Consider the following 25,693-nt stretch of genomic DNA (forward strand, 5'->3'; position numbering starts at 1 on the left):
TTTCCCTTTAGAATGGGCGGCCATTGAAATATCACGCTTGGCTGTTTTAAATATTAATTTTTTTACCCTTTGATAATCATTTCAATGCATCTTTTTATAGTGATGGTTTTACACATATTTTCGATTAAAAATTATTTTCTAGGAAAGCAGAAATAAACTTGTCAAGATATTATTATTTAGGTGCCACATAAATTATTTGTGACATACAAGTAGGTGGCATTTAACGGCTCTTTGAACGTCTATTTTCATGTTACCTCCTGCTACTCTATGGATTTAAATTTCCGGAAACAAGCCCAGTGAGCAAATAATGAATGACGTCATGAAGCAACTGACTCATATTTTTCAGGCTTCTCTCTTTTGATCTTTTCATTTGAAAGTAACGTTACAAATTTCACCTTTCAAAAATTGTCATAATATCTTTTGAAATTGTCAGAGTGCCCTTTTTTCTTCAAAAGTAGAATTTTTAAAAGTTAGTAGTATCGGTCATATCCCTATAATTCTTAATATAAAATCTTAATACAAATGTGCCTGGGCACCAGACTCTACACCGCCTCCTTTTTGAAGTATTGACACAAACAGTAAAGATGGTGGATCGCTTGGGTGAGTAATTTTAACTTCCTTTACGTTGGAGGCGTACTTTCAATGAATATTTTACAGATTCTGATATCCTGACTGAAGGAGTGAAAACCTTTATGTGTTGTGGTCATTTCTGTCTTCGCAATTCTGGGGGAGACCGTTGGGCATTGTTTGTCTGCGCCAAGAACCTACATGACCAATCTTGACTTGACAGTCGTACATGTACATGTCATACGACAATCAACGTGACAGGGCTGTGCATTGACATTGCTGTACCATGGTTGTTCCCATCCGCTGAGTCAAAGGCAATATTCCCGTTTGTGGTGTAATTGAACTCCATCAATGCACATTTTGATTTTTGTCACTGGCTCACTGCTGTTGTCATCCTGTCACGTGTGACTACACTGTACATGTCTTTACTCCATTTTTTGATTAGACAGGGCCCGACGAATACTCCTCGGTCGTATACTAAGCCATATCCTGATTCATAGGGAGTTCTTTTGAAAAATTAGTCCGGGATATCTGGGGGCATAACTAAACATGTGCTTGATTTTATGAGCTGAAATTGCCCCGGTACGTTCACTACTTCCATGTACATTTAGGCCTACAGGGTAAACTTTTTGCTAGGTGGCTAATTGCAGAAAACTCGCCGTATTCTCTTTTGGAGGAAAAATGTTGCTTTTTATGCAATTTCCCACTCTTGACAAATTTTGGCCTGACTTGTACATTACATAGACTGCTTTTGGTTAGGTAATGGTACATGTAGCCTGTACAAGCACCTGTCTAGTTTGCACCCAGACTTCAGCACCTAAGAATTTCGTTCAGATCTGTACAATCATGGCTGTTGTGTATCACAGCTAATGTGCAACAACTTTGGCTGGTTCCCTGTCCAGTCACACACAGCTTGTGGCAAATTATTGGCAGCGTGGCTCGCCCTCTGTGACGTGACACGAAAGTGACGAAACAGCCGTCAGTTTTGTCAAAATTCGTCTGGAGTAGGAAAACGGCAAAAAACATTTTTCCTCCGAACGAGAAAATGGCAAGTTTTCTGCAATTAGCCACCAAGCAGAAAGTTTACACCGTAAGTAGTGAACATGCTTGTGCAATTTCAGCTCAAAAAATCAAGCGGATGTTACGTTTATGCCCCAGGATATCCGGAATAAAACTTTTAGAAAGAAATCCCTATGAATTGGGACAGGGCCCAGTATACGATGGAGGAGTATTTGTCGGGCCCTATTTACGGATCTAAGACATGCCTAGAGACATGTGAAGCTTGATTTCTGATAGAGACATTTTTCTGATAGCATCTTTTCACTTTTTTATGCAGTGAAAATATCTTCTATATAAAACATTCCAAAAAGATTGTACATGTATGTATTTGTTATTCATGTGATTAAAATAAGCAAAAAGGCACTTTCCTGCACAAAGTAAATGGTTTCTGTTATAACAGACACATGTGTTAAGGGAGACTGTCAGTGCTATGAGATGTTAATGTACTGGCTACATCTCTGAACAAAGAAATCGTAAACTGATTTAAAATAATTTTTTTTCCCCAAAGTCAAACCTTTGTTGCTCAGTTGTAATAGTCCAACCATCCTGCAAAGTAAATATATCCAGACGGGCCTTTTTCAGTCTTCTTGACTCTAGACTCGATGAAGGAAACTCGTACAGTAATAACTTAAATTCCCAACCCAACCTACATGACCTAGCACCATCATGATGCACAGGCTAAGTGAAGCTTCATGTAGAATGGACATGTGCACATAAAATTCATCTGTCACCTGGCAGGAGGACACCAAAAAATATTTTTAAAAATGCTCCAGTGCCCCTCTGCCAACAACAGAGAGGTTCATATACATCATTTATAATAAACTCGAAAAGGTCTCTAGGCCTACTGGTATTTTTGAGTCAGTGATGCAATCATTCATATTTTACATTGTAAAATTACGCTATGTCAAAAATATTTTCATGGACTGAGGCAAAACGAAAAACAAACTGGTAAAATAAAATGACTAATCTGAACACCCCCCCCAAACTCTGTGGGAGAAGTCAAGATTCTAGTGGTGGATTTCCTGATTTGATTAGACAGATTGATTAGACAGATTGAATATTGTTTGTCTCTTTTCTTTGCAGTGAACAGCGAGGCGAACGAGAAGCGCATCAGTCATGTTCAGGCTTGCTTCGGCGGTTCAGGCCAGGTACATGTAAAAAGCATTGATCGTTCCTTTCTTGTAGGTGTTCCTAATATTCGGCCTGCCGTTGAATCTATTTTTGGAATATTTGGCTTTGTACAACTCTAGTAGCAATCACCATCATTGGATCTTTGATTACGTGTCACTGATTATTTTGCACCTCTATAATCAACAGCAGATTGTTAAATATGCATGTATGATGTGCGTAACGTTAAATGTGCTCATTGTTAAAGTACCGGTACTTGTCCAACTTTTTCCAAATAAATGTACATGTAGATACCATGCCTGTTTTTCCACTTTAGAATTTTCCAGTACTTCTCTCTGTAAAATACATGCACAGTAAACATACAGTTGTACATGTACACTGTACGTTGGCCTTTATGTCATTAACCAGAGATTCAAATGTATGTGTACAGTGTATGCATTACAATGTAAATGTACCGGTACGTATACATGTACTGTTAGTCTTGACCACAAGACGCTAGTGCTTGATTACGGATCGTATTTACATGTAGCCCTCTGATGACTCTATATTGAGACCAGCATGTGCGCTCATTATAGTCTTGGACATCTCATCGAAGCAGTGTACACGTAACTATTTCTTTCTAAGTTTCTCTGTCATGTCCGTAGGCTTTCCCAGGACACCAATCCTCAATCATGAAACGGTTGTCAGTTCTGTGTCGACAGTAACAATACACACTTTGTACAGAATTCAACCATGAAGTGTGGTGATCAAGCACACTGTACATGTTTGTAATTACATGGTACATTTACATATTCATGCACTGTTACCATGGTTAAATGTAGCGTATTGATACCCTGTCATGAATTTCCAGTACCAAATGAGAAGCCACCGTTCGTTCAAAGATATTTTATATTATTACATGAAAATTTACATGAAATGGCTACGCCTCATTGATGCACAGTGGCCAGAACTATACATTTAGTGTTGGCATAGTACCCCCATAAAAATAAACACAAAATGCTACCATTGTTTATCACTGACTTCTGGAGCCAAAGCTACATGTATGTACATGTATGAACTCAATGCTTCAGTTTAGAAACATCAAAGAAAAAGAATTCATTTTCCAACCGCAAAGTATCATTTTCAGTTTGTTTGTTGATTCTGATTAATATTCAGATCGTTGGATGTACAGGCACAGTGCCTCACAAACCTTAAATAAACAAGCTGGTTTCTTTCCACATTTCAGCAAAGCTTAGCTCACATCCCAACTGCCATTTCGCTATCAATTTATGATCTCCTTACTTGGCAAATTTCCAGTTGACCTTGTCAATGCCATGGCGTGAGGTGACTTCCATTTTCAGTTCCGGTGCCAAAGTTATTATTTTTGGGAATTTTACACTTTCATCCAAATACATGCACTAGAATACAGAGAAAAAAATGCATCTACCAAGCATATTGACCGTTGCTCATAAATGTGTTGGATGAAAAGTACATGTACATGTAGCATATCGTATTTTATGTATGCATTCCTGTGTGAGTTTGTCAGAGTTCCAGGTAACCATTAGTTTGTGTACATTCAAGCGTACATGTACATGTACATGTACATGTACTTACATGTGTACGTATGTGGATTTTTCAGGTTCATTTTAAGCATTCACATAAAACCAGACTGTGGTTACATCAGTTGGGGCAAAATGGAATTTGTTGTCGTAAAGGAATCCTCAGCCCCACCCCTTACCCTAGAAAGTAGTTGTTCTGTTTTAACAACATTGGTGCTTTGAATCCCTTTAAAAGAAAGAAAATTTTCAATGTGTGGGGGGAAGAGATGGTTTAGATGCATCTACATGTAGGCCTGAATGTGTGCTTGGCTGAGCATAAACAACGCAGGGTCTAACTGAAGACCTTGACATCATACATCCTTTCGCAATCAGCCACAATTTAGCCGTAAACTCCCAAAATCCTTCAAAACTGCCCAGAGGATTTTAATGAGCCCAAAACCTTTGGAGACAACTTTCTGTCCCTGCTACTGGGCCCCAACTCTCCCAACAAAGAAATAGTACCCTCAACGCATTGAATGCCTAAATGGACATGTACATTACATATACAGGGTGTCCCAGAAAAAAACCAAACCCTGATGAAAGAGGTTAATATGCCCAAACCATGAGATATGATTATAATGTCCGAAAAATAGAAGCAGTATTCTCTCTAATGTTATCTTGATGATATCCATCCTGCCATGCATGACTGAACACCATTGTCTTGAAAATGGGGCATCCATATGTATGGGGCATACATTATAATCATATCTCATGGTTTGGGCATATTAACCCCTTCCCTCAGGGTTTGGTTTTTTTCTGGGACACCCTGTGACACATGTATGTTGTAGGCAACTACATGTATGCATGTACTGTACACTGCACTAGGCATGGCTGAAACGTGCTTACATGTTTACACGTTCTCTGTTCTTAGATTTCATCAGTGTTTGTCATTTGTCTTCAGATGCTGCTTGCGCCGGGGCGTGTTCTGGTCGGTGAAGGAGTTCTCACAAAACTCTGTCGGAAAAAGCCCAAACCACGACAGTTCTTCCTTTTTAATGATCTTCTCGTCTACGGCAGTATTGTAATGAATAAGAAAAAAGTAAGTGTGTATTCTTTTGGTGTTGATTTCAGTCACAGGTCAGGCAATCCTAATAAGATCAAGTCAAAATCATTTTGGAGAATGGTTACTGAGATATTTTTTTTTGTCACATGAATTTTCGCATTAGTAATTTGCTGTTGCTCAAAACTTCTGAATGTTGATTGGGAATCCTTGAGTGGATTAAGCCTCTGTTAGTAATGGACATGTGCATAGTTGAAAGAGGGCGCTATGAAACCTCTCAGTGAAGCCAAGTGAAAGTCAGAAAGAGCCTTGAGTACTGTAAGTCTATTCCGAGTTAAATTTGAATAAAATCTGGTACACTGAGCTCTTAAATTCACGTGAACATAATGTGAATTCTCCACAACAATGACACTGTTGCTGTACTTCGTGATTCGGGGCAAACTTTTGTTTAGTTACATAAGAGACGCCTTGCATCAATACACTGTTTTCAATGGATGAGAAGGGCACAAAGGAACCAGTCCATTCCAGAGAACATGGTCGCTATGCAAAAGCTTGCTCCGATTCACGAGGTATAGCAACAGCGTCTTTAGTCTGGGGAATTCAAATTGTTATGTTTCTGTGCAATCAGATAACACAGTGTACCAGATTTTATTCAAATTTAACTCACAGAAGGCTTAATGCTTGAAGGCATGTTTTCCATGTTATTGTAAATCTTTATAACAGAAGTTATTAATTTAGGAACACTGAGAGGTAAGTACGTCTATTCCCGGTCCCTCTATAACATTGTAGATCATAAGAGGACCAAACGGTATCCAGTCTATGAGCTCACAAGATAGAAGCAGCAGAGAGTTGGTAGCCGTTTCATGGTGGTGCAAATGTTCAATGTCTGTTCCTCTTTCAGTACAGCACCCAGCACATTCTACCCCTTGAAGATGTCAGGTTAAAGTCTGTTGAGGATGATGGCAGTGAGTACTCATTTCATCTCCAAATTCTTCTTGATAATTCACATACAAGTAAACTACAAATGTACCTCAGTTTGAGGAAAGAAAATTCCATTTTGGGCCTAATCCTGTGAAAGGAATCCTGAGGCCTTTTTTCCCCTGATAATTGGGATTAGTTTGCTCTGAAAACAGGAAATGTAGCTCCATTTGTTTGGTATGACTCTGGTACCCCAACAAATATGGACCTCACCAGTATTTGATGGAACAGTTCTAAGAGTTTCTATTGATTTCCATCATGGGAAAATTCCTGCTCTGATGTTTTATGACTCATTTTGTTGAGTTGGGCCACATTTCTGGTTCCAGATCTCTACTATTCAAACCCATCATATGCAATCCAAATTGTTGGATTGATTTGGAACGGAATGAGGAGCAGTCAGGTGGGGTGGATGAAATACCTGAGGGTAAAGAAACTGTCAGGCCCTCCAATGGAGATTAGTTACAAGCTCAGAAATAATTCAACATATCCTTCCTTGTTGCTGTACCCGTATTTATCTGTAAAATGCTATGTACAACACATTAAGTACACAGTGTACATGTACATCCATACACTTGTATGCAGTTGCATGATGGCCAAATCCACCTGTTCAGTAATTGATCCATGGAGGTAATACACACATTCATGTACAAGTACATGTGCATGTGTACAGGGGCACGAACACCTGGTACAGACGAATTGATTGCATGCATGGACAGGGTTCATGTAGCCTAGAAAACATACACTTGTAAGCAACAACACACACTCACAAAAAATGACATTAAGACTGTAGGCATAATGTACATATACATGTATTCCTCAGCATATGTACATTTGAGGTCAATTTCCTGTCCATTGACTATAAAACGAATCTTTGGAGGGACATGTATGATGAATTCTAATCCAACTTTATCCACAATCTAGCCCATTACTGTACATTTACATTGCAATAGACATGCACATTTTTACACCTTTACAATGCACATGTGCATTGTGTGCTAAATGTATAAAGGATCATGTGAAATTTTCTTTTGTGTAAATTGTAACCTCATAAATGACAGCATATTACCTGTCTTTGTCCCCAATGCAAAGATGTTAACCAATTCAGACTATAATCCTCAGTATTGGGTCAGAAAGAAATTTGTCTTCTATACATTACAAGTACATGAGTGTCTGTCTTTCTCTGTTTCTGCAGATCTCAGAAATGGTTGGCAGATTATCAGCGCCACCAAATCCTTTACCGTTTACGCTGCCACGGCAACAGAGAAATCAGAGTGGATGGCCCACATCAACAAGTGTATCTCAGACCTACTTGCCAAGAGTAAGGACTTTCTTCTATTTTTCATGTCATGCTGAGCCCGAGGTGTTCAAGTCATTTAATTCATGATCTAAGCCTAAAAGAGCTTCAAGGTTTTTTGGGGGGGCCTAAATGGGGGCGGAGAGGTAGAGACTCAGCCCCCCACCCTAAGAACTCATGTCTCATGCTAGATCTTTTTGAAACTAAGCATGGACTTTAAGTCACTCCTTATAAGTAAATCTATGATGTTTCTGTTGAACTCCTTCCATGATTTTGTTGCACTATGCTCACTTGAAGAAAATGGCACCGACACCTGTTGTATGTATTTCTTCTGACACTTTGCAGAAAAATAAACATTTTGTGAAAACAGCAAGTCCGATGTTCACGAAACTGGTGTCAGAATGTTCACGATATGCCTACAGCAACATTTCAGCTTGTAAATCCAAGTTATGCAGTTTTTGCAAAGGGTACGCTCATTCCGTACATGTACAGTCGGTGATAACAATAGCAAAGTAAGGCAGACGATGAATTACCTTTAGAACAATCAGTGCCTTCTCAAGTCTACAGAACAGGAGAGTAGAGGAAAGTCCATGTACAAGTACACTTACAGACACTTCTCTGTATATCCCAGGTGGAAAGAAACCAGCCACCGAGCTGAGTCCTGTGTGGGTGCCAGATTCCGAAGCCCCTCTTTGCATGCTTTGTAAGAAATCCAAATTTACGGCTCTCAATCGGCGGGTAAGTCAGAAGAAATAGTTTGAATTCAATATGGAGGGCGGGTTTCAAGCAATGAACCTACATGTACATTTATCATTTGGATGAATTGTATCAGCAGCAGCAAATGAAATTTTGTCCAGCTACATGATAAATAAATGGTCGCGGGATGTGCAAAATCTGAAACTAAGTTAACCTGCAATATTTCATAGGGTTAACGATACTGAGAAACCTATCACACACAGGGATAGGTCAGTGCATCCTAAGTATATTTTAACAATTAGTCAACCCCAAAACACGATACTTAAATATGAAGTATACATCCATAGGCTGTCCTTTCCTCATCATGCAATCTACCATGTCATATCCAAACATGTCTTTATTTGGTCGTTTTGAATACTAAGCTTCATGGAGCAGCTGTGAATGTTTTTGTTGTTGTTATCGTTGTTTTAATTTATGATACAGATTTAATGGAGGAAATTACCTCACACATTACGTACTTGCGGTAGGCTCGATCAGTTCCTTCGTCCAGTGTACTTTGTTGCTTTTTTATCAAGTGAAAACACTTATGGTTTTAAAAAAAGAATGGTAGACATCTTGAAATGAAAACTCAAATAGCCCCACCTTCACCTGTTTTTTGAAAAAAATTTAGACACAGCACGTCAATTTCTTTTTGCTTTGCCTAACGATGACAAATTTCTGCTTGTTCAATTCCCAGCATCACTGTCGGAAGTGCGGTAAGGTCGTATGTGGCCAGTGCTCTGCTAAAAAGTTCCTGCTGCCTCAGCAATCCGTCAAGCCACAGAGGGTTTGCAACGATTGCTATGAGCAGCTCTCCTCAGGCCAGATGAGTGCTCAAGGCAAGAATCCTGCCGATGGTAAACACCCGCACTGCATGAAATTGGGTCCAGAAAGTAGTCCCGGACAAAACGCACCAGCCGGATCAGTGTCATTCTGCCATATCCATCCTCGGATAAGAAAAAGTCACATGAGAAGACAATCTTAACCAGATAAAAACAAAAACCAGATAAGAACACCGTTGAAGATTAGTTTGCAATCAGGATGTCTGTCTGTACATTTCCTTCCGATGTTTTGTCCGACCACTTTTGCTTTTGGTAAAGACATACACCAAAAGTGGTTGGCAAATAACAGATGTCTGACTGATTTCATGCTGTGCTCTTCATGTTCACCCTTTCACCCAGTACGGGCAATTCACAAAAGAGCGCCTCCAACAGTGCAACACGTTGGCCAATCACAGTGCGCGAAATCTGTCTACCCAACGCGCATTGGGACAGGGTTTACAGATTTCGCGCATTGTGATTGGCCAACGTGTTACAAATGCATGGAGACGTACATGCAACTGTGCATCACCCGTATTGTACAACTTGTTCACGCCTAACACGTACCCACCCCAAATGCCACCAGCCCCCAGCATATCCTACACGTGCCCCTATCCAATGCAAGAACCCGATGAGCCTTGTACAAGTTGGGTTTGAATAGAATTTGTTACACTGCATTATCTGATTGCACATAGACATAAGTTGAATTGCCCAGACTAAAGACACTGTTGCTAATCCTCGTGATTCGGGGCAAGCTTTTGCATAGCGACCACCATCTCTGGAATAGACTGGTTCCTGTGTGCTCTTCTTATCCACTGAAAACAGTATATTGTTGCAAGGTGTCTCTTATTATAAGCAAAAGCTTGCCCCAAACGACGAGGTATAGCAACAGTGTCTTTAGTATGGAGAAGTCAAATTGTTATGTCCATGTGAATGTATAGAACTCAGTGTACCAGATTTTATTCAAATTTAACTCACAAAAAGCTTATATAACCCTAACCGCCAAGCATATTGTTTGACTTACACTACTCAGTACTACAAAATACTAAGTAGTAGTCTGAGCCTGAAGGACCTAGCACTACAGATTACTACTTCTGGCTAGGTTACTTCCATTGTTACTCGTACAGAGAACAATAAAGCCATGCATTCATAGTGCCAGAGCACTGTATGGTACATTGTCTTATCTTTTGTATTTTGTGGCTTCTGAGAACAATGAAGTCATGTCCTCTTACAAGCGACAGCGCTCAGTACTACATTATAGTACAAGTAGTAATTTGTAGTATTACGTAGGGTTAGGGTTTAGGTACTATTCCACTGCTCATCACATTCCAAACCTTCGCCAAGCCTGACCCTAACCCAATGTAACTCATACTCCTCCCTGATTTGAATCCCTTGACCCGAGGCTAGAAACTAGCTGAAGGTGTATGAATTTGTATGCTTGATTTCACAACCTTTCCTATAAAAACCATCCAAATCCCAACCCTACGGTACCGTCCCCCCTCCCAACCTGCCCATCTGAACCTCCCCCACATCCCAACATACCTTCAATCAAAGTCCACATACTGCCTCATTAAAACTAACCCAATGCTGACCTCATTTACACCCCACAGCTAGAACTCAAAGACAAACGACACCTGAATATTCCATCATGGCCACGCCCTATTGCTAACCCAGCCCCATCTCATCCTCTGACACCCCTCAACACTTCCCAAAGTCCAGACCCAAACTGATGATAAACATCACATCAATAATCTTCTTCAATGACTTGAAATGTTGTACATCTTGGGGATTTCATGCAGGCAAACGCCAAGGCAACAGTTTAAATTACGGCCATGAGGACGACTCCTCAGGAGACGAGTCTACCGATGAGGATGAAGACGAGACGCCTGGTGACATGGCACCGGTTGAAGACGAGGTAAGCAAAGCCTTAGTAATGTCCGAAAATCACGTCTATGGCTTGATAGTTACACATTCATCTATTGGAGCCACTGGCTTGTGGGCTAGCCACTTCTTATAGACATGCGTATTATCCTAACCTCAGCCTAGGACAGGGAAGACTATACAATGTTTTATTAGGGGGATTATTCAAGAAGCAGTCTGTCAGTTGTCATTTTTGGCAACAAAATTGAGTTTTATTCATCCACCTTTGTTTTTCTCTTGTCACACCAGCATCCAACATTCTACGAAGGCAACTACAAGTAGCCGGCTTTCTTGGTCATATTCACTGCAGACCAAGAGCGCCCTCTGTTGTCAGCATCCTCAAGGCTTTTGTGACTAACAATTCCACATATGTATCCTTGTTACGTATTTATACATTGATTTGAAGAGTCAGTATGATTTTGAATACACGAGAAAAATACCCAACACTTTGTTTTATTCAATCCATGTATGTAAAATATATATTTTTGTGCCCATCGTGACGAAAACCCCACACATAGTTACAGGCTGGAAAGAAATTGTTTGTACATGTAGCAAATGAATACCTTTGGTGTAAAAATATGTCAGTCCTTCATTTGGGAAAACCAACTGCAGGAAAAAGAAATAAGATTTTTTGGCAAACAAACTTTGGATTGTTAGCCAGAAACATGTCGTTCTTTAGTCAGAAAATTATGAAATGACAGAAATCACAAGGCTTAGTGGGTGAAATCACTACCTAACATTTCACGATTTCTGACTATTTGGCCATATTTTTTTCCAAACAAGAGATGCACTTGACAAACTGTGCAAACCACAAATGAACGTTATCTACCAAACACATGCTACTTTAATAACCTTTATGACACTAATGTTTACTGATTGTGTTTTCTACAATGCGTAAGAGGACACGATGAGACTGGTTGTAAGTCCCCTACAGAAAGTTGATACCGTCTGAGCACAACTCAGTTTACTGCGTCAATGTTTCTTGTAAATGTAAGAGAGATACTCATATATGACAGTTTTGAGGTCAGAAAAGAACTGTCTTGGTGTTTTTCAACATTCTGTAGGTTTATTTTGCTTTGTTAAGTTCATGGGGGAAAAAGCCTGTTTTGCTAACGAGATAGCCAGACGTGTTATGTGTTTCTAAGCAGTGTTGAGGTTAAGTCCATCTGAAGTCCCATCTCAAGTCATCCGGTGTGAAGCAAAGTCACAAGCGATTGGAGTGAACTATACAAAAGCATTTCACGGTCATTGTTCACCCTATCCGCTCCGAGCGGAACAAAAGAGGGCGTGTTTCTTTTGGTACTCACCGTGTAGGCACGCCATCAGACGGAGCATGCTGAATACCGAGTACGTGTAACTAATTTACTCCATCATGTATCGTCTTTGTATACACGTAGAAGCTTGCAAGAACCTCCTTGTAACCACCTGTCTTTTTTCGCCAATTGGGGGCGCACTTCAGCTTGGGGCAGATTACCTGTGCCCAGATTTCACCTGGTGACTTTTAGAGACGTGTAAACTATAATCCTCAAAGATTGTGGCAATTCCCGCGTCACACCACAGTGTAGGCACTGACTTCACGTAAGACCAACACAAAAGACCCCATCACTGTTTCAATTGAATAATCAAGGACAAGATGGGGCAAAGTCAGAAAAAATGAACTAAATCCCAAACATGTATTTCAGTGAGTCTCTAAATAATATTTTTGGTGTAAAACTGGAAGTTATTGTATGTAATGTACATGTACGTTTACTGTTTTTAAAGGAAAATTAATTGAAACTTTTTCAATCAAAAATGCGTAAGATAAATATTTGATTTTTAGATTTCGATTCTCTGTTCTTGGAATTCTGTTGATTAGAAAAAAGGGTGAATTATTTTGTATTAAATGCCAAACTACGTATTTTTTCCCCCACTTCAGTTTGTTGCCAACTTTGTAAATTTAACCGAGACTTGTTCGAATACTTTGGTCGATTGCTGTCCAACATTTGGTCTGCTTGTGACTTGGAAAGAAAACAAGTGACAGATTCTAAACACAAAGGTGGTGTATGATATATTGCAATAATTCCTCTTGTGAGAATTTGTAAATAATTGTTTTAAGTAAGATATAGCCTGCATGTCTGCACTGCTTAATAGCCGGAGGTACATAAATTGATTGAATTTGTTACCCCTTGTAGTGACCCAATATATCAAAATGAGTCACAAGTCGCTGGAGCCACTTTGAAGTGAAGGACTTGTAGGGAATTTTTACCGATGTAAATCAGCAGGAACCTGTAACCTTTTCCCCTTGTATGATGTCCATTTCATTAGGATGCCAGACGCAGTGATACATCAAAAACAGCCCTCCCTTTCCTCTTTCAGGTGCAAACTTCCAATACAGCAATGGCCTTATGACTCATTTTGTGGGATCCGGTCACATCTGCAACTGAAGTAATAATGTTGCACATGTTTTGTTTTTTTTTTCCAAATAATTGACAAGTTTCACTTGTTTTAAATTGAGGTGTAATGTACAGTAGGGTTGAGTGTGTTGTATACATGTAATTGGAGAAGCAACAATTTAGCTACATGTATCTGCTGTGAGGCTTGTTTTATCCATAAGGCCCCAAAGAATAGCCTCCGGTTTCTGGTCAGGGATTGGCTTCAAAAGTGGTACGGCAATGCAGTTTTTCCCCCCCTTTTTCCCTAAATATGGGCGATCTCCAGCCCAAGCGTACATATTGGCAACACTGAAATAGACTGGCTCCCTCACAATTTACTGTTTCATTTAAGGCATTTTCAGCTTGTAAATGTACATGAGACATCAAACCACCTGCTTTGTCTGGTGCCCAGGTGTAAATGTATAATACAGAAATGACATCTGAAAAAGATTGCCCAACTAAATGTATAGGGTCCTAGAAGGACTCCTTCAATGTACATATAACCCTATCTAAAACACATTAAAATCTATACAGTAGCAGGATTCCAGTCAATCAAGCAAGTTTGACAGCTTTTGGACATCGTATTTTATCAGATGAGCTTTTTTATTTTGTCGACGTGACCAGAAACAGGAGACTTTTTCTTTAGCCTTAAGTGCTATTTTTAAGTTTATTTTTATTTGAAATGATTTAACGTAATCGGTTGAATAGAGGAGCATCGTTGTAGGTGCTGAGTGTATGCGTTACCCACTCGTTCTTTTTGTTGGCCATATCCTGATCTCCGTCACAGACAACCAGATCCGTAGCAATTCCTGTTGTCAGAGACAGATTTGTGTTTGCATGTTTTGTTTTATTAGCCTCGGAATAATATACATGTACCGTTTCCTGTTTAACATCTTGTGCCCTGAACTGGTTATTTAATATCTCTGAAAACGGAAATGCCACACTTGTACATTCAGATTTTATCTCTAAACAGGGCATCCCCGCCCTTTTGTAAAGGCCAGCTGCCCCTCCCCCTTTTCTCGTAATGCAGAATCTACCATTGGTGTGTAGTATCCCATTACTGTTTCCATTAAAAGTTCCACTGTCGTTCAGTCCTCTAGCCACCCCCCATGTGACGTCCCATTCAGATTTGTCAAGCAGTCATGGCAACGGAATACCGATGCTTACAAGCTCACCAACATCAATCACGCCAAGTCAACTGACAGACAGCTTGACATGAAATTGTCAGACTGAGGACGAAATAAACTGTGTATTGAGATTCTAAGAAAGATCTGAATGTAGGTTTGGATGAGCAATGTGTGATTTTGTGGATCTGAAGCCTATAACAAGAAATTACACGGTCATCAAATTTGTTTACACCAAGTTGTGGGAGGGGCTTAATTGATGACTCCCCTGTTGTAAACATGGACATGTAGAGATCATTTTGAGTAACATGTTCATGATACGCAACCAGCAGAACAAGGATATGGTTACTATTAACTTTCAACTGAAGGTTTTCTGCTTAGCCTAGTAGTCAAATGATAAATTCTTTCAGAAAAAACTTTGAGGACAAGTTACAATAAACAGCTACTACTCAAAAAAGGACCACTTTTTTCTTATTTTCATGGGGGGGGTCTAGTTCTTTCATTTTTTGTGTCTAGATGATGTTCTCATTGGAATAAAAAATAATGCTCCTAAACAAATTGCACATTTTCAGCAATAAAATATGTAAAAAAGTATACACAAAAATAAAAAGTGGTCCATAGCTTTGAGTAGTGTACATGGATTTTTCCTGAATACAAAGATCACCGAACCATGTATTCAGAGCAGGGAAGTATTTAACCGTTCATTTGGTGGCCATTTTGTCACTTTTTCTTGTCAATTTTTGTTCTTTTAGGTAAGTTTCAATTTGAAAACTATGAGGCAAGCAGTGATTTGTTTACAACGGTATTTCTGTGTAGTGCATTATAATTTGGGGTCAAATCTTCAATAAATTGTATTGTCATTCATCAAAACGCAAACTTGATTTCAAAAATCTGACAACCTTTCATTCCACCTGCGGTTGGTCTTCAAGCTCAAACTGTTTATGTCAGACACTCGACTTCAAGCATGATATTAGCGTACGTTGTTCAATACATATACCCTTTCCTCTGTGGCTCCAGGGATCGAAATGTTAAAAGGTCTACCAAGTTGTTTTTATGAGGGGTTTTTGTGTGAATCTAAGTTGCTTGTATTTAAACTTGTTCCGTGATTCTACCTGTATGTAATATGGCCACCTTTCATTTTTTTGTACTTTCACATCTGTGACAAAGATTTCCGCATTTGTAGGTCAATTAGAAAAATACGCCACTGTTGCTTTATGCGATTTCAACGAATAGCACGTACGGAAATCCTCCTTTCAGTTTCCATATACATGTATATTAACAGTGAGTTAATTGTTTCAGAACAAAGTGTGTGATTTGATGAAATATGAACAGTAACACCCCCCAACACATAAATGCCACAATGTGACGACATGTCCAGTTATTATTCAGATATTTACCCAGTTTTGTGTTATAAATGTTCCTGTTATGCCCATCCTGTCAAATACAGCAATGGGGATTGTGATGTTATTCTAGGCACCAGCCTACTCCAGACATACATATAAGCCTCGTTTTCAACCTTTCACACCTGTTTTGTGGGAGTTCAAAGTTCACCTCTGCATGAAGGTCATTACCCTGTATTATGAAATAAAATTGTTATCAAAATGTCAAAAACCAGAATATGTGCTCAATATTTGTCGTGCGTTACATGTTGGATTCAAGACGATATCTGATCACTCCACCATCCTCGATATCCTGTTTGTTTTGTGCACACACAAGGCCCATGTGCTGAATTCAACTCGCCCGCTGGGCACGGGATACTGAAGCAAATTACATGTATCCTACCTGTGTTGAAAAACAGGGTTGTGCAAAGAAATATACAGGAATTTCAAAATTTATATTTTCAGTCCAGATCATCTACAAGTTGTTACTCAATATTGCTGTCATGGACAGGCTGTCAAGTAAAAAAGCTTCTTGTTAGTTTAATTTACGTAAAATCTTGTACACCGAGTTCAGATTACACATGGAGCAAGCTATTGCATAGCGACCACCATCTCTGGAATTGACTGGTTCCTGCGTGTGCTTCTTATCCATTATGAGCGAAGTGTCTCTCATGTAACTGAGCAAAAGCTTGCCCCAAAACACAAGGTACAGCAACAGTGTATTTAGTAGGGAGAATTCAAATTATGTTCAGTTTGAACACGATCTGTATGGAAGTGGTATGTACATGTACAATGAAGAACAAATTGTTCTCATAAGACATAGCTGATAATTGAGAACGAAGAAAATTAATATAACGCAACAACTGGGCAAGCGGACTCATCACCAGTCATCACAGAAGCAATGTGCAGTCAACGAATCGATCGAGAGATAAGAACCAATGATGAAACGAACAAATTCAACGGACGGGGCCCCTATAAAAGAAATAAACAACCAGGCATTTTTCTAAGTTGAAATACTTCTCATTTATTAATCCACACTACCACATCATTCTGCTTGACATTCTCAGCTAGGTGCATCAATGCACCACCTCAACAGAAATCACCAGAGGAACTTTTCCCATCTAGAGACCAAGTTCTAGAACTTGGCAAACTGTTTCTTCTCTGAGCCAGGGGCCTTGCTGACCTTCAGGACGTTGAAGCGGACCGTCTTGCTGAGAGGCCTGCATTCACCGACCGTCACCACATCACCCAGCTGCACGTCCCTGTAAACAATGGAAATTGGAATGCATTAACAGATGTCAAGTATTTCTGAGTCTTTAAATTCTCATGAACTTATTAAACAATTTCAATTCTCCATACTGAAGACACCGTTGCTATACTTCTTGATTCGGGGCAAGCTTTTGCTTAAATGTAGTTACATAAGAGACACCTTGCAACAATACACTGTTTTCAATGGATAAGAAGGGCACAAAGGAACCAGTTCATTCCAGAGATGGTGGTCGCTATGCACAAGCTTGCCCCCAATCACGAGGTATAGCGGCAGTGTCTTTAGTCTGGCAAATTCAAATTGTTATGTTTATGTGCAATCAGATACGTGTACTATATTTTATTCAAATTTAACTCACAAAAGGCTCATTTCTAAAATGTGCTAAGCAGATTTTGAGCTTTGAACTTAGCAGCAGTTGCAATGGTGAAGCATGTCAAACATTCACTGCTGAGGTTAAAAAGAAACTGCCTATCCATAAATAGTACGTTTTGAAACAGACACGCCTTGGTGTTATCAGAGGCCACATTCCTACTGCATCCAGTGTTTTGGAAGGAAATGTGAAGACATGTTCACCAGCGTAAAAGACTTAGATAAGAATGGATGCTTGTAAGGTCTGCACAAGCAGAGACGGTCTGGCTTTGCCTCAGGATAGGTGGACAGATGAGACACTGCAATTGAACCAAGCTTCTATAGTCATTTGCAAACGTTGAAGACCACCAGGAATTGTCAGGGTATTTCAGTCGATGGGCCTGCGTTCCTTTGTCTCATGACACGCATGAGATGATTACGTAACACGTTTACTACAGAGATCCATACCATGAGAGTAGAGCTTTTAAGCCCATTTGAAGGAAAGTTTTTGCTGAGATTGGTCTTTTATGCCATTTTGTCTTTGAACGAATTTGTCAACGAATTGTTGGGAAGGATCCCTCGAGTTCTTATCAAAAGATCAATGTAGCTTTGCAGTCCACTGGGGAAACTGTTAGTGTAAGCACCAATTCTTGCCGTTTGAAAATAAAATACATGTAAGTTTAAAAGATTTCTAAAGTTTGGTTTTCTTCGACTTAGTAAATTTTGTATGGGTGGTCTTAAACTTTTGCAAAGGATGGACTGTGACACTGATGGAACTCACCTGAAGCACGGTGACAGATGGACAGACATGGTCTTGTGTCGCTTCTCAAACCTCTTGTACTTTCTGATGTAGTGGAGGTAGTCTCGTCGGATGACAATCGTCCGCTGCATCTTCATCTTGGTGACCACACCCGACAGGATGCGGCCTCGGATGTGCACGTTGCCGGTGAAGGGGCACTTCTTGTCGATGTAGTGTCCATTCTTGGCCTGTGGACGGGCCAAACAATGTCAAATCATGCCCACATTGTAATTGAGTCCATCGTAAATCAAAGACAAAAATGGAGAAGATGAGATGGACAGTTCATTGGAACAGTTTGCAAACTCAAACTGGATGACTCAAGATGGATTTCGCTCTAACAGAACACTAGCTCACCACATACAGCATTTCCACGGACAAGATTAACTCAAGGAAAGCCTTTTATGAATTGTTAACTCCCAGGAAATGATGAACTAGTCAGCCTGTCAAGAGTATGAATTAATACCTTGAATGAAAAGACATTTTGAAATGAGAATTGACTTTACAGGTTTCTTACTGATATATAATGCTTTACACCCAGTGAATAGTCATGGTGTGTTTCCCACTGCAAAATAGAATTTTTGTGTTTTTCTTAACTTCATTGTCATGATTTTCATGTGTCACCTTCCGTGTAGTTTTCAAATTAACGTTGCTATTACAATCTATCACTCAACAAAGCCCTTGCTTCATTAGCATTTTTTTCCAGAACCAAGGTATAGAATTAAGGGTTTCTACGGAGAAACGACACAACACAAGGTCATGACCTACCTCTGCAGGTGTCTTGAACCCCAAACCAATGTTTCGAACAAGACGGGCTGCCTTCTTGCCTGACCCTAGGAGACGCTTCTTGTTCTGAAACACAGTCGGCTGCTTCTGAAAGGCCTTCTCTGTCTGCAAGGGTAATGTCAATAATAACTCCAAATCAGTTACTGAAGGATGCTACGTGGACCAAGGCAATAGACCCCACAGACTAACAAAATTTAGGGTCATTCTACTTAGCGTCAATAAGTTATTCAAGAATATATATAAAAATAACGTGTTTTCAACATTAAAAGGCTCCTGAGTATCATATTCAATGTATTGCATTTATCGAGAATGATATTTGAAAGTGGAATTTTGAGTAACAAAGTCCGGCCATGTCAGGCAGCCTAATTAGGAGCAATCTTGTTGTCGAGCGAACGGCAGAGAAAAGAAATATGGAGGTCCCCATACACTGCAAAATCTCTTTTTTCTTATGAGAATCTGAAAGCAAATTAGCTATTTTTTCTTACACAGTGGCAGATATTAGAATCTCTTAAATACGGAAAATCCACTTTTAAATCTTCAGGGGGTTTTCAAATTGTCTATGCTTTGTTGACACTACTTGTGCATGTTGACGCTTGTTGACACTAAACATCATCCTCACCAACAAAGAATACCCAAGCTAGTGGAAGTATTTCAACAAGGATGCTGCCAAGGCCATGTACACATGGACCATACATTCAGATGGAAAACACTGCGCACATTCAAAGCGCCTCAGATTACATGTGCACGAATGTACTCAGGGAAGCGGTGAGTCTCCACCAAACTGAAGGAGTGTCTTTGCTATGTGAGGATATGACTTCTCTTTTTTCCACTTAGAGTGGATATAGTAGGCTTGAAAGTCACATTTTGAATGCAAACAGCCAGACAGTCATCTCATGTTTCCTGTTACCCCCAGAACTGATTCCAGTAATGTCCACCTCAAATCAGAAATTGTCGAAGTCAGCTCGATGTCGCCATCTTGTTCAAATCATGATCAATAGTGATTTTAACTGTGTGTTAAATGTGAGTAAATCGTACCATCGGCTATTGGAATTTCATGCATCTCTGATTCTCACTCTATAGCCGGGCACATTAGACAGTTTAAGGATCGTTCTGAAGGTGAATTTGGAGGAGCTATTTTGAGTGAAATGAATTAATAGAAGCAAAAGCCTATGGAAGGTACTTGGACCCTACTATTGCCCGACCATGTCCAAATGTTAAAAAAGGCGTTTTGTATGGGGTCCGACTCCAAGTTCAGTACTCGAACCATACCTGGTTATGCAGTTGATCATGCAGGGCAGCAGGGTATTCTGCAATTGAGCTTCATGGGATTTAAAACACAGAGCCGCCCTACACACGTACACTAGACATGCTAGAGCCTAGAGGGCGTTTGTCACTTGTAACCCCCCCATCAACTGCAACATTATATGTACATACTTACTACATCATGTCGGCCTAGGTCTACATAACAGACGTGACAAAATTGATAAAAAAACCCACGCAAATCCTTCTTTCTGCGAAGTTAAATTGAAAATCAAACTCAATGATCCACCGCCCTAGTAGCTTATAATTATTGCTGTCTCATCATAGTGATCACAATCACATCTAAAGGCGCTCAAAAGAGGGATTATTCCCCGCGGTTTTCGCGAAGCATTACCTGATCCGCCATGTTGAACGTGAAAAAGGGCGAGTGAAAACTTAAAAATTAAAACGTGCAGCTAGTGTCGTATCAAATCATGAGGACACTTTCCCTGACGAACTGTTGCTTTCTCTTTAAGACTAGGATTCTCAGAAATTCACAAAATTAAATAGATGGCCAAAATATTGCCGCACATTTTGATGTAAAGCAAGGTAAAACAGCAGGTAGTCGTTAAACGCCAACTATCTGTTGAAAAGAAATCTATGATTTAGCTGGTGCACATTTTTCATGTTTTCGCAGTGAGCGTAGATTCCTGGGAATATACGAAAAACTGGTACCCGTGTACACGTGTGTGAAGACAGCATTGCATACACGTGATTTCCAAATCTCGAATCGTTCCTTTTTGGGCACCGTGGTTTTAATCTTCTCAAATCGTACCTGAGAGGTCAGTCAAAGTATACTCTTTGCTCGATAGAGCATATTTAATGCCATCTTAGCTATGCGTTCGTAGAATGCGTTCTTAGAATATTTCATACAAGTTCGAATATATCAGGCCTGAAAGCAGTTAACAGACAGAGCCTACGGTGGTGACACCTTGACCCGATTTTTGCCTAGTTTTCGTAAAGGTGTGTAAACGGCCAAAACTAGGTTTTTTGCACATGTCGTTTTAGTACGTACATATAACCATATTTTTGTATGTTAAAGTACACTGATTGATGTTTGAATCTACCCTTCCTCCTGTGAATTTTGTTCCCCAATATATGCTTTAAAACTTGAATTGGCAAACGTCAAACGCTGAACGAAAGGAAAAACTTTTTGCAGTAGATCACAGGGGACATGGGGGACAGGGGACATCACAAGGGATCACAGGGGCGCAAATTAGGCTGCCGGGGATATACCCCCACTTTTTGAGGGGAGATGAGGAATTGAATCATCCCCCCCCCTTTTTGTGATAATCAAAATAAAAGCGGATTGAGATGGATGTTTTGGACTAACTTGAATGTTTTCAATATCAGTTAAAAAAGGAAAACAATTTTTAAAAGCCAAGTATGTCATTCTGAATGAGTAATACAGATGTGCATCTATCTCAACCCCCCCCCTTCCAAAGTTTTATGGCCGGGCAAGTCATCCCCTACACCAATTTCCGGGACAGATTTACCCAACTGCGGAGGGCGGTGTAGTAGCTTTTCTCCCTTTTTACGTGTACGGTTGAGGACAAAATTTTCCCACTGCCCCCTCCATCAACAATTCCTGGATCCGCCCCTGAAATTACCACTCAAATCATTGATTCGTTCACTTTGAATGGGGACAGGTGCAGGCAGATCAGTTTACGCCGATCGACTGTTTCACAGATGACACAGGGGGACAGTAGTTTTTGGAAAAGAGTTCCAGGTTGTTCCCCCCACCCCGAATAATGACTACGCCTACTTCTTGCACACGCACCTGAACAGGAAACAGAGACATAAATCATGTGTATTATTTATTCGCCCCATATACATGTACCGTGAGCGATATCAACATTATGAGTTCGCGTGATGAACGAGAGTTTACGAGTTCAAGGACGCGTAACTAATATAATTACCATAACAACTGGTGTTATCACCACCTAAGCCGCCATTTCGCACAATGCAAATGACATAAAAGCAGATTCCAAATTCAATGGGGATGGCTGGAAAATCACCTGGCGCATACGTCTCAACAAGTGACGCATAGTCATCCTGTATAAAAAGCGGGTATGCGTGTATTATATAGCTTCAAACTGAATGTAAGCCTGTGACTGTTGACAGAGTATTCCCCACCATGTTATGCTGGATGATAATCACCTTATTATGGACAAGTTTTGGTATGTTATGCTTTTTGTTATTAACGTCATTTTTGTTTAGATGCAGTGCAATGTTCATGTCACTAAGGAATGCAAATTCTCTAAGCAGGAAACATTACCAGGAAAGACTGTGATGTTGGCCTGTACCTATAGTGTATAAATCATTCCCAGTCGTTCTAAAATAAAGAATTAGGAAGGTGCGATACAATTGTTCTCTCTAAAAATGAAGCTTCTAAAGGTAATTATTAATATTGACCTGTAATTACATACATGTACATGTAAGCATGAATAGGCGTTTGTACAATAATGTCGTAACACGAGGGCGCTGTAATAGCCTGTATTTCGGTGAGAAGAGGTTCTAATGTGGTGCGATGAGTGACAAATATTGTTGTTCCAATAATTATGCTGGTGCAATAATGTACAGACATTCCAGGGTCACAGTGGGGTTGTGTGAAATAAAATGCATGCAATGAAAGCTGGTTCTACTCCATTTTGTGCATTGCTTTCCATCTAAAACAATGACCTACGTGCGCATGATATCTTGATAGGTGGAAGTCGAGCCCTGAAATGTTACACGTGCAGCTCGGATGCAGTGAGCAACTGTGGAGATCCGTTCTACACGGAGACAATTGATATGCCAACATGTCACAATGACTTGGATCAGGGGATTTGTACGGTAAGTTCAGATAAGCAAGAGGACCAGTACTCTGTTAAAGCAAAAACGACAGCTTTAATTTCTCCTCCAGGACTGAGGGTGAGAGACCCGCTGAAATGTACCATCAGTGAGTTTATTGACTGTTGACGTCAGAGACAAGTTTTGCTTCTGTCAACACAGTCAGACATCCTGCGGGCGAGATCGTGCGAGGAGTCCTGACATACATCGAAGAATCAACTCTGTCACAACACCAGAAAATGCCGGCTAAAACGTAGTACGTTCGCTGATTGGGAGCACCAGGTCCTCAAATTAGTGATTGAGCCCAGGTTGAAACATGGTTGAAAGCAGGCAGCCCTGGGGGCGCACTGCACAGCTCGACACTCGACACAAAGGGACGAGGTTGCCCCCAATTGACTCAGGGAACATAAAATGCTCGTCCACTGTATTGGGGCAAGTTCGATCAGCAACAATATTTTACCCAATGGTTGATTTTGCCTGGTGCCCTGTCTATGTGTCATGCCTAGGCTACCAGTCCAGCTTAGATAAATAAACCACCCTCTGTTCTTTTATGATATATTTATATTTTATATATTTATGACATTAATAGTTAAATTCTGACCGTTTTAATTAGTTAATGTATGAGCCTAACAAAAGAAAAATCTGTCTGAAGAATCATAACATGAAATAGGTCACAACAACGTCTTCAAATTCAAAATTATATAATAGAATGTTTATCACATTCACTGTTACTTCATCAATTTCATTGAAGGCCGGTTCAAATGAGTTCAGGCAGCCAAATGATAAAGTTGATGCATGATAAACTTTGCCTGAGAAGTGAATCGACCAGCATAAGTCAATGGCAGGCTGAAGGGGATGAATTATTTCACATTCAAAATATACCAAAATTACCAAAGTTCTAAAAGACTGCGAACTTTCCGTAAAGATCAACATACTAGGCCTTTAACTTAATACATGAAGGTGTATTTCATTCCATCTTGTCTTAGCACTTTGCAGCTTTTTGTTGATTTAGTTCACAATTTCTTTTAATTTTTCAGAAAACAAAGACTTCAGAGGGCGTCGTGAGTCGAGGCTGCGGGTTAAAATCGTACTGCAAAGACTCAGTGACCGGCGGAGAAAACACCTGCAAAGAGACCTTGGGAACAACAAGGTGTTGTTGCTATGGTGATGGGTGCAACAACGCCCCCTCAAGGGGTGTAGACTACCCGTTCCTTGCTGTCGTGACATTATTGGGAATGGTTCCGTACGTATTTCCATAAGTATTTCCCACTCACGAAGCCTTATATTAAAAACAAAAATTCAGCTGCGCCGTATTATGTCGAGGCCATTATAACTGTCAAATCAATGCTTCAATATTTGTGGGTACTTGATGTTGACCACCATAATTGGCAAAGCTAATGTCACCAACGACCAAAAGGAAAACTTTCTTTTGTATTCGCTGTTTTGCTCATTACATTTGTTGATTTCCCATGAATATTATAAGAAAAGGTTACACATAAAGGCCATCACTCGTCTCTGTTGTATAAATATTTAACCATTTAATTGAACTTCACTTTACATAGACATTCTGTAACTTCCCTTTTATTACTAATAAAAGTCCAGTTTAAGAATAATTTCCAGTTACACGTTGTGTTTCTTTCTTTACAATAGCACCAGGATTTAACCTTAGCCTCCCATTCAATTTTGAGGTGTTAAATCTACATTTTGTTACTTTATTGATGCCTGTCTTTTACTGGCAAACTTTCAAAGTAAAGGCGTACAGCAGAAACTGCAAAGGAAAATAGGCGCTTTCCATCACTTTGTTTAGGCTACTGGTGTAAAACTAATATCATTACCAAGCACAGCCTAGACCAAGTCATTATGCCCCTATGAGTAAAGAGTTGAGCCTTAAATTAACGAGTCGTTTCGAGTGGTCTTCCTCCTGTGGTAAATTTATTCTGAAGTCTTTTTGTTATTAAGACAATATCATTTTATAGAATCCACCATCGTCCATCAACAGAAAAATAACATAGAAGGAATAAAAAGCTAGTTTTTGAAAATGGGGCTCATTCAAATAAAATAAGGATTACTGTATGTGTCAAAGAACAACTTGAACGTTGCGGTCCAAGCTCCATCACTGTCATCGTCCTGTGATTAATTAACACTTCGTCCCGCCCGGTATTTAGCTAAAGCCGTTTGTGCTACCTTACCGCGCACAGGCGGCTGGTTGATAGTCTGACCGAACTAGTTTGCGACCAACTCGTGCGCACATTTTACACCCAGCAAGAAATGAGAACGAGGGGACCCCCCCCCATATCTATCCGGTTCGTAAGTGACTTCGTCACAAAGGCAGACTCGGAAGCGCCACGATTTGCAGGCTCCGACGGTCCCGTTGG

General features: G+C 40.0%; 3 protein-coding genes across 5 annotated transcripts; 2 read left to right on the forward strand and 1 right to left on the reverse strand.

The window, feature by feature from the left end:
* The first annotated feature begins 459 nt into the window (after positions 1–459).
* plekhf2 (pleckstrin homology and FYVE domain containing 2) lies at positions 460–16,222 on the forward strand. Of its 3 annotated transcripts, none has more exons than XM_022240776.2 (9): positions 460–600; positions 2,710–2,774; positions 5,233–5,370; positions 6,233–6,296; positions 7,502–7,627; positions 8,235–8,341; positions 9,036–9,177; positions 10,956–11,071; positions 11,326–16,222. In XM_022240776.2, the coding sequence occupies exons 1-9, from the start codon at positions 585–587 to the stop codon at positions 11,356–11,358; spliced, it is 807 nt and encodes a 268-aa protein (XP_022096468.1). In that variant the 5' UTR covers positions 460–584; the 3' UTR covers positions 11,359–16,222. The 3 variants fall into 3 exon arrangements, with proteins under 3 accessions (XP_022096468.1, XP_022096467.1, XP_086987326.1); XM_022240775.2 differs by having other exon boundaries at positions 461–600; positions 9,036–9,195; XM_087131200.1 differs by lacking the exon at positions 460–600 and adding an exon at positions 707–881 and having other exon boundaries at positions 9,036–9,195.
* Positions 16,223–16,988: 766 nt separating this feature from the next.
* LOC110982369 (small ribosomal subunit protein uS17-like) lies at positions 16,989–20,962 on the reverse strand. Its single transcript, XM_087131201.1, has 4 exons — positions 20,842–20,962; positions 19,170–19,292; positions 18,387–18,592; positions 16,989–17,252 (listed from the first exon to the last, which is right to left on the reverse strand). Exons 1-4 carry the CDS (start codon positions 20,851–20,853, stop codon positions 17,126–17,128), a joined length of 468 nt encoding a protein of 155 aa, XP_086987327.1. The 5' UTR covers positions 20,854–20,962; the 3' UTR covers positions 16,989–17,125.
* A 1,456-nt stretch (positions 20,963–22,418) lies between these two features.
* Positions 22,419–25,406, forward strand: LOC147795654 (uncharacterized). Its single transcript, XM_087131478.1, has 3 exons — positions 22,419–22,666; positions 23,194–23,321; positions 24,356–25,406. Exons 1-3 carry the CDS (start codon positions 22,624–22,626, stop codon positions 24,575–24,577), a joined length of 393 nt encoding a protein of 130 aa, XP_086987604.1. The 5' UTR covers positions 22,419–22,623; the 3' UTR covers positions 24,578–25,406.
* The last annotated feature ends 287 nt before the right edge of the window (positions 25,407–25,693 follow it).

The sequence above is a fragment of the Acanthaster planci genome, linkage group LG21 (assembly GCF_054643075.1).
Source record: "Acanthaster planci isolate LZ-2023a linkage group LG21, COTS_SCS, whole genome shotgun sequence".
NCBI lineage: Eukaryota > Metazoa > Echinodermata > Asteroidea > Valvatida > Acanthasteridae > Acanthaster > Acanthaster planci.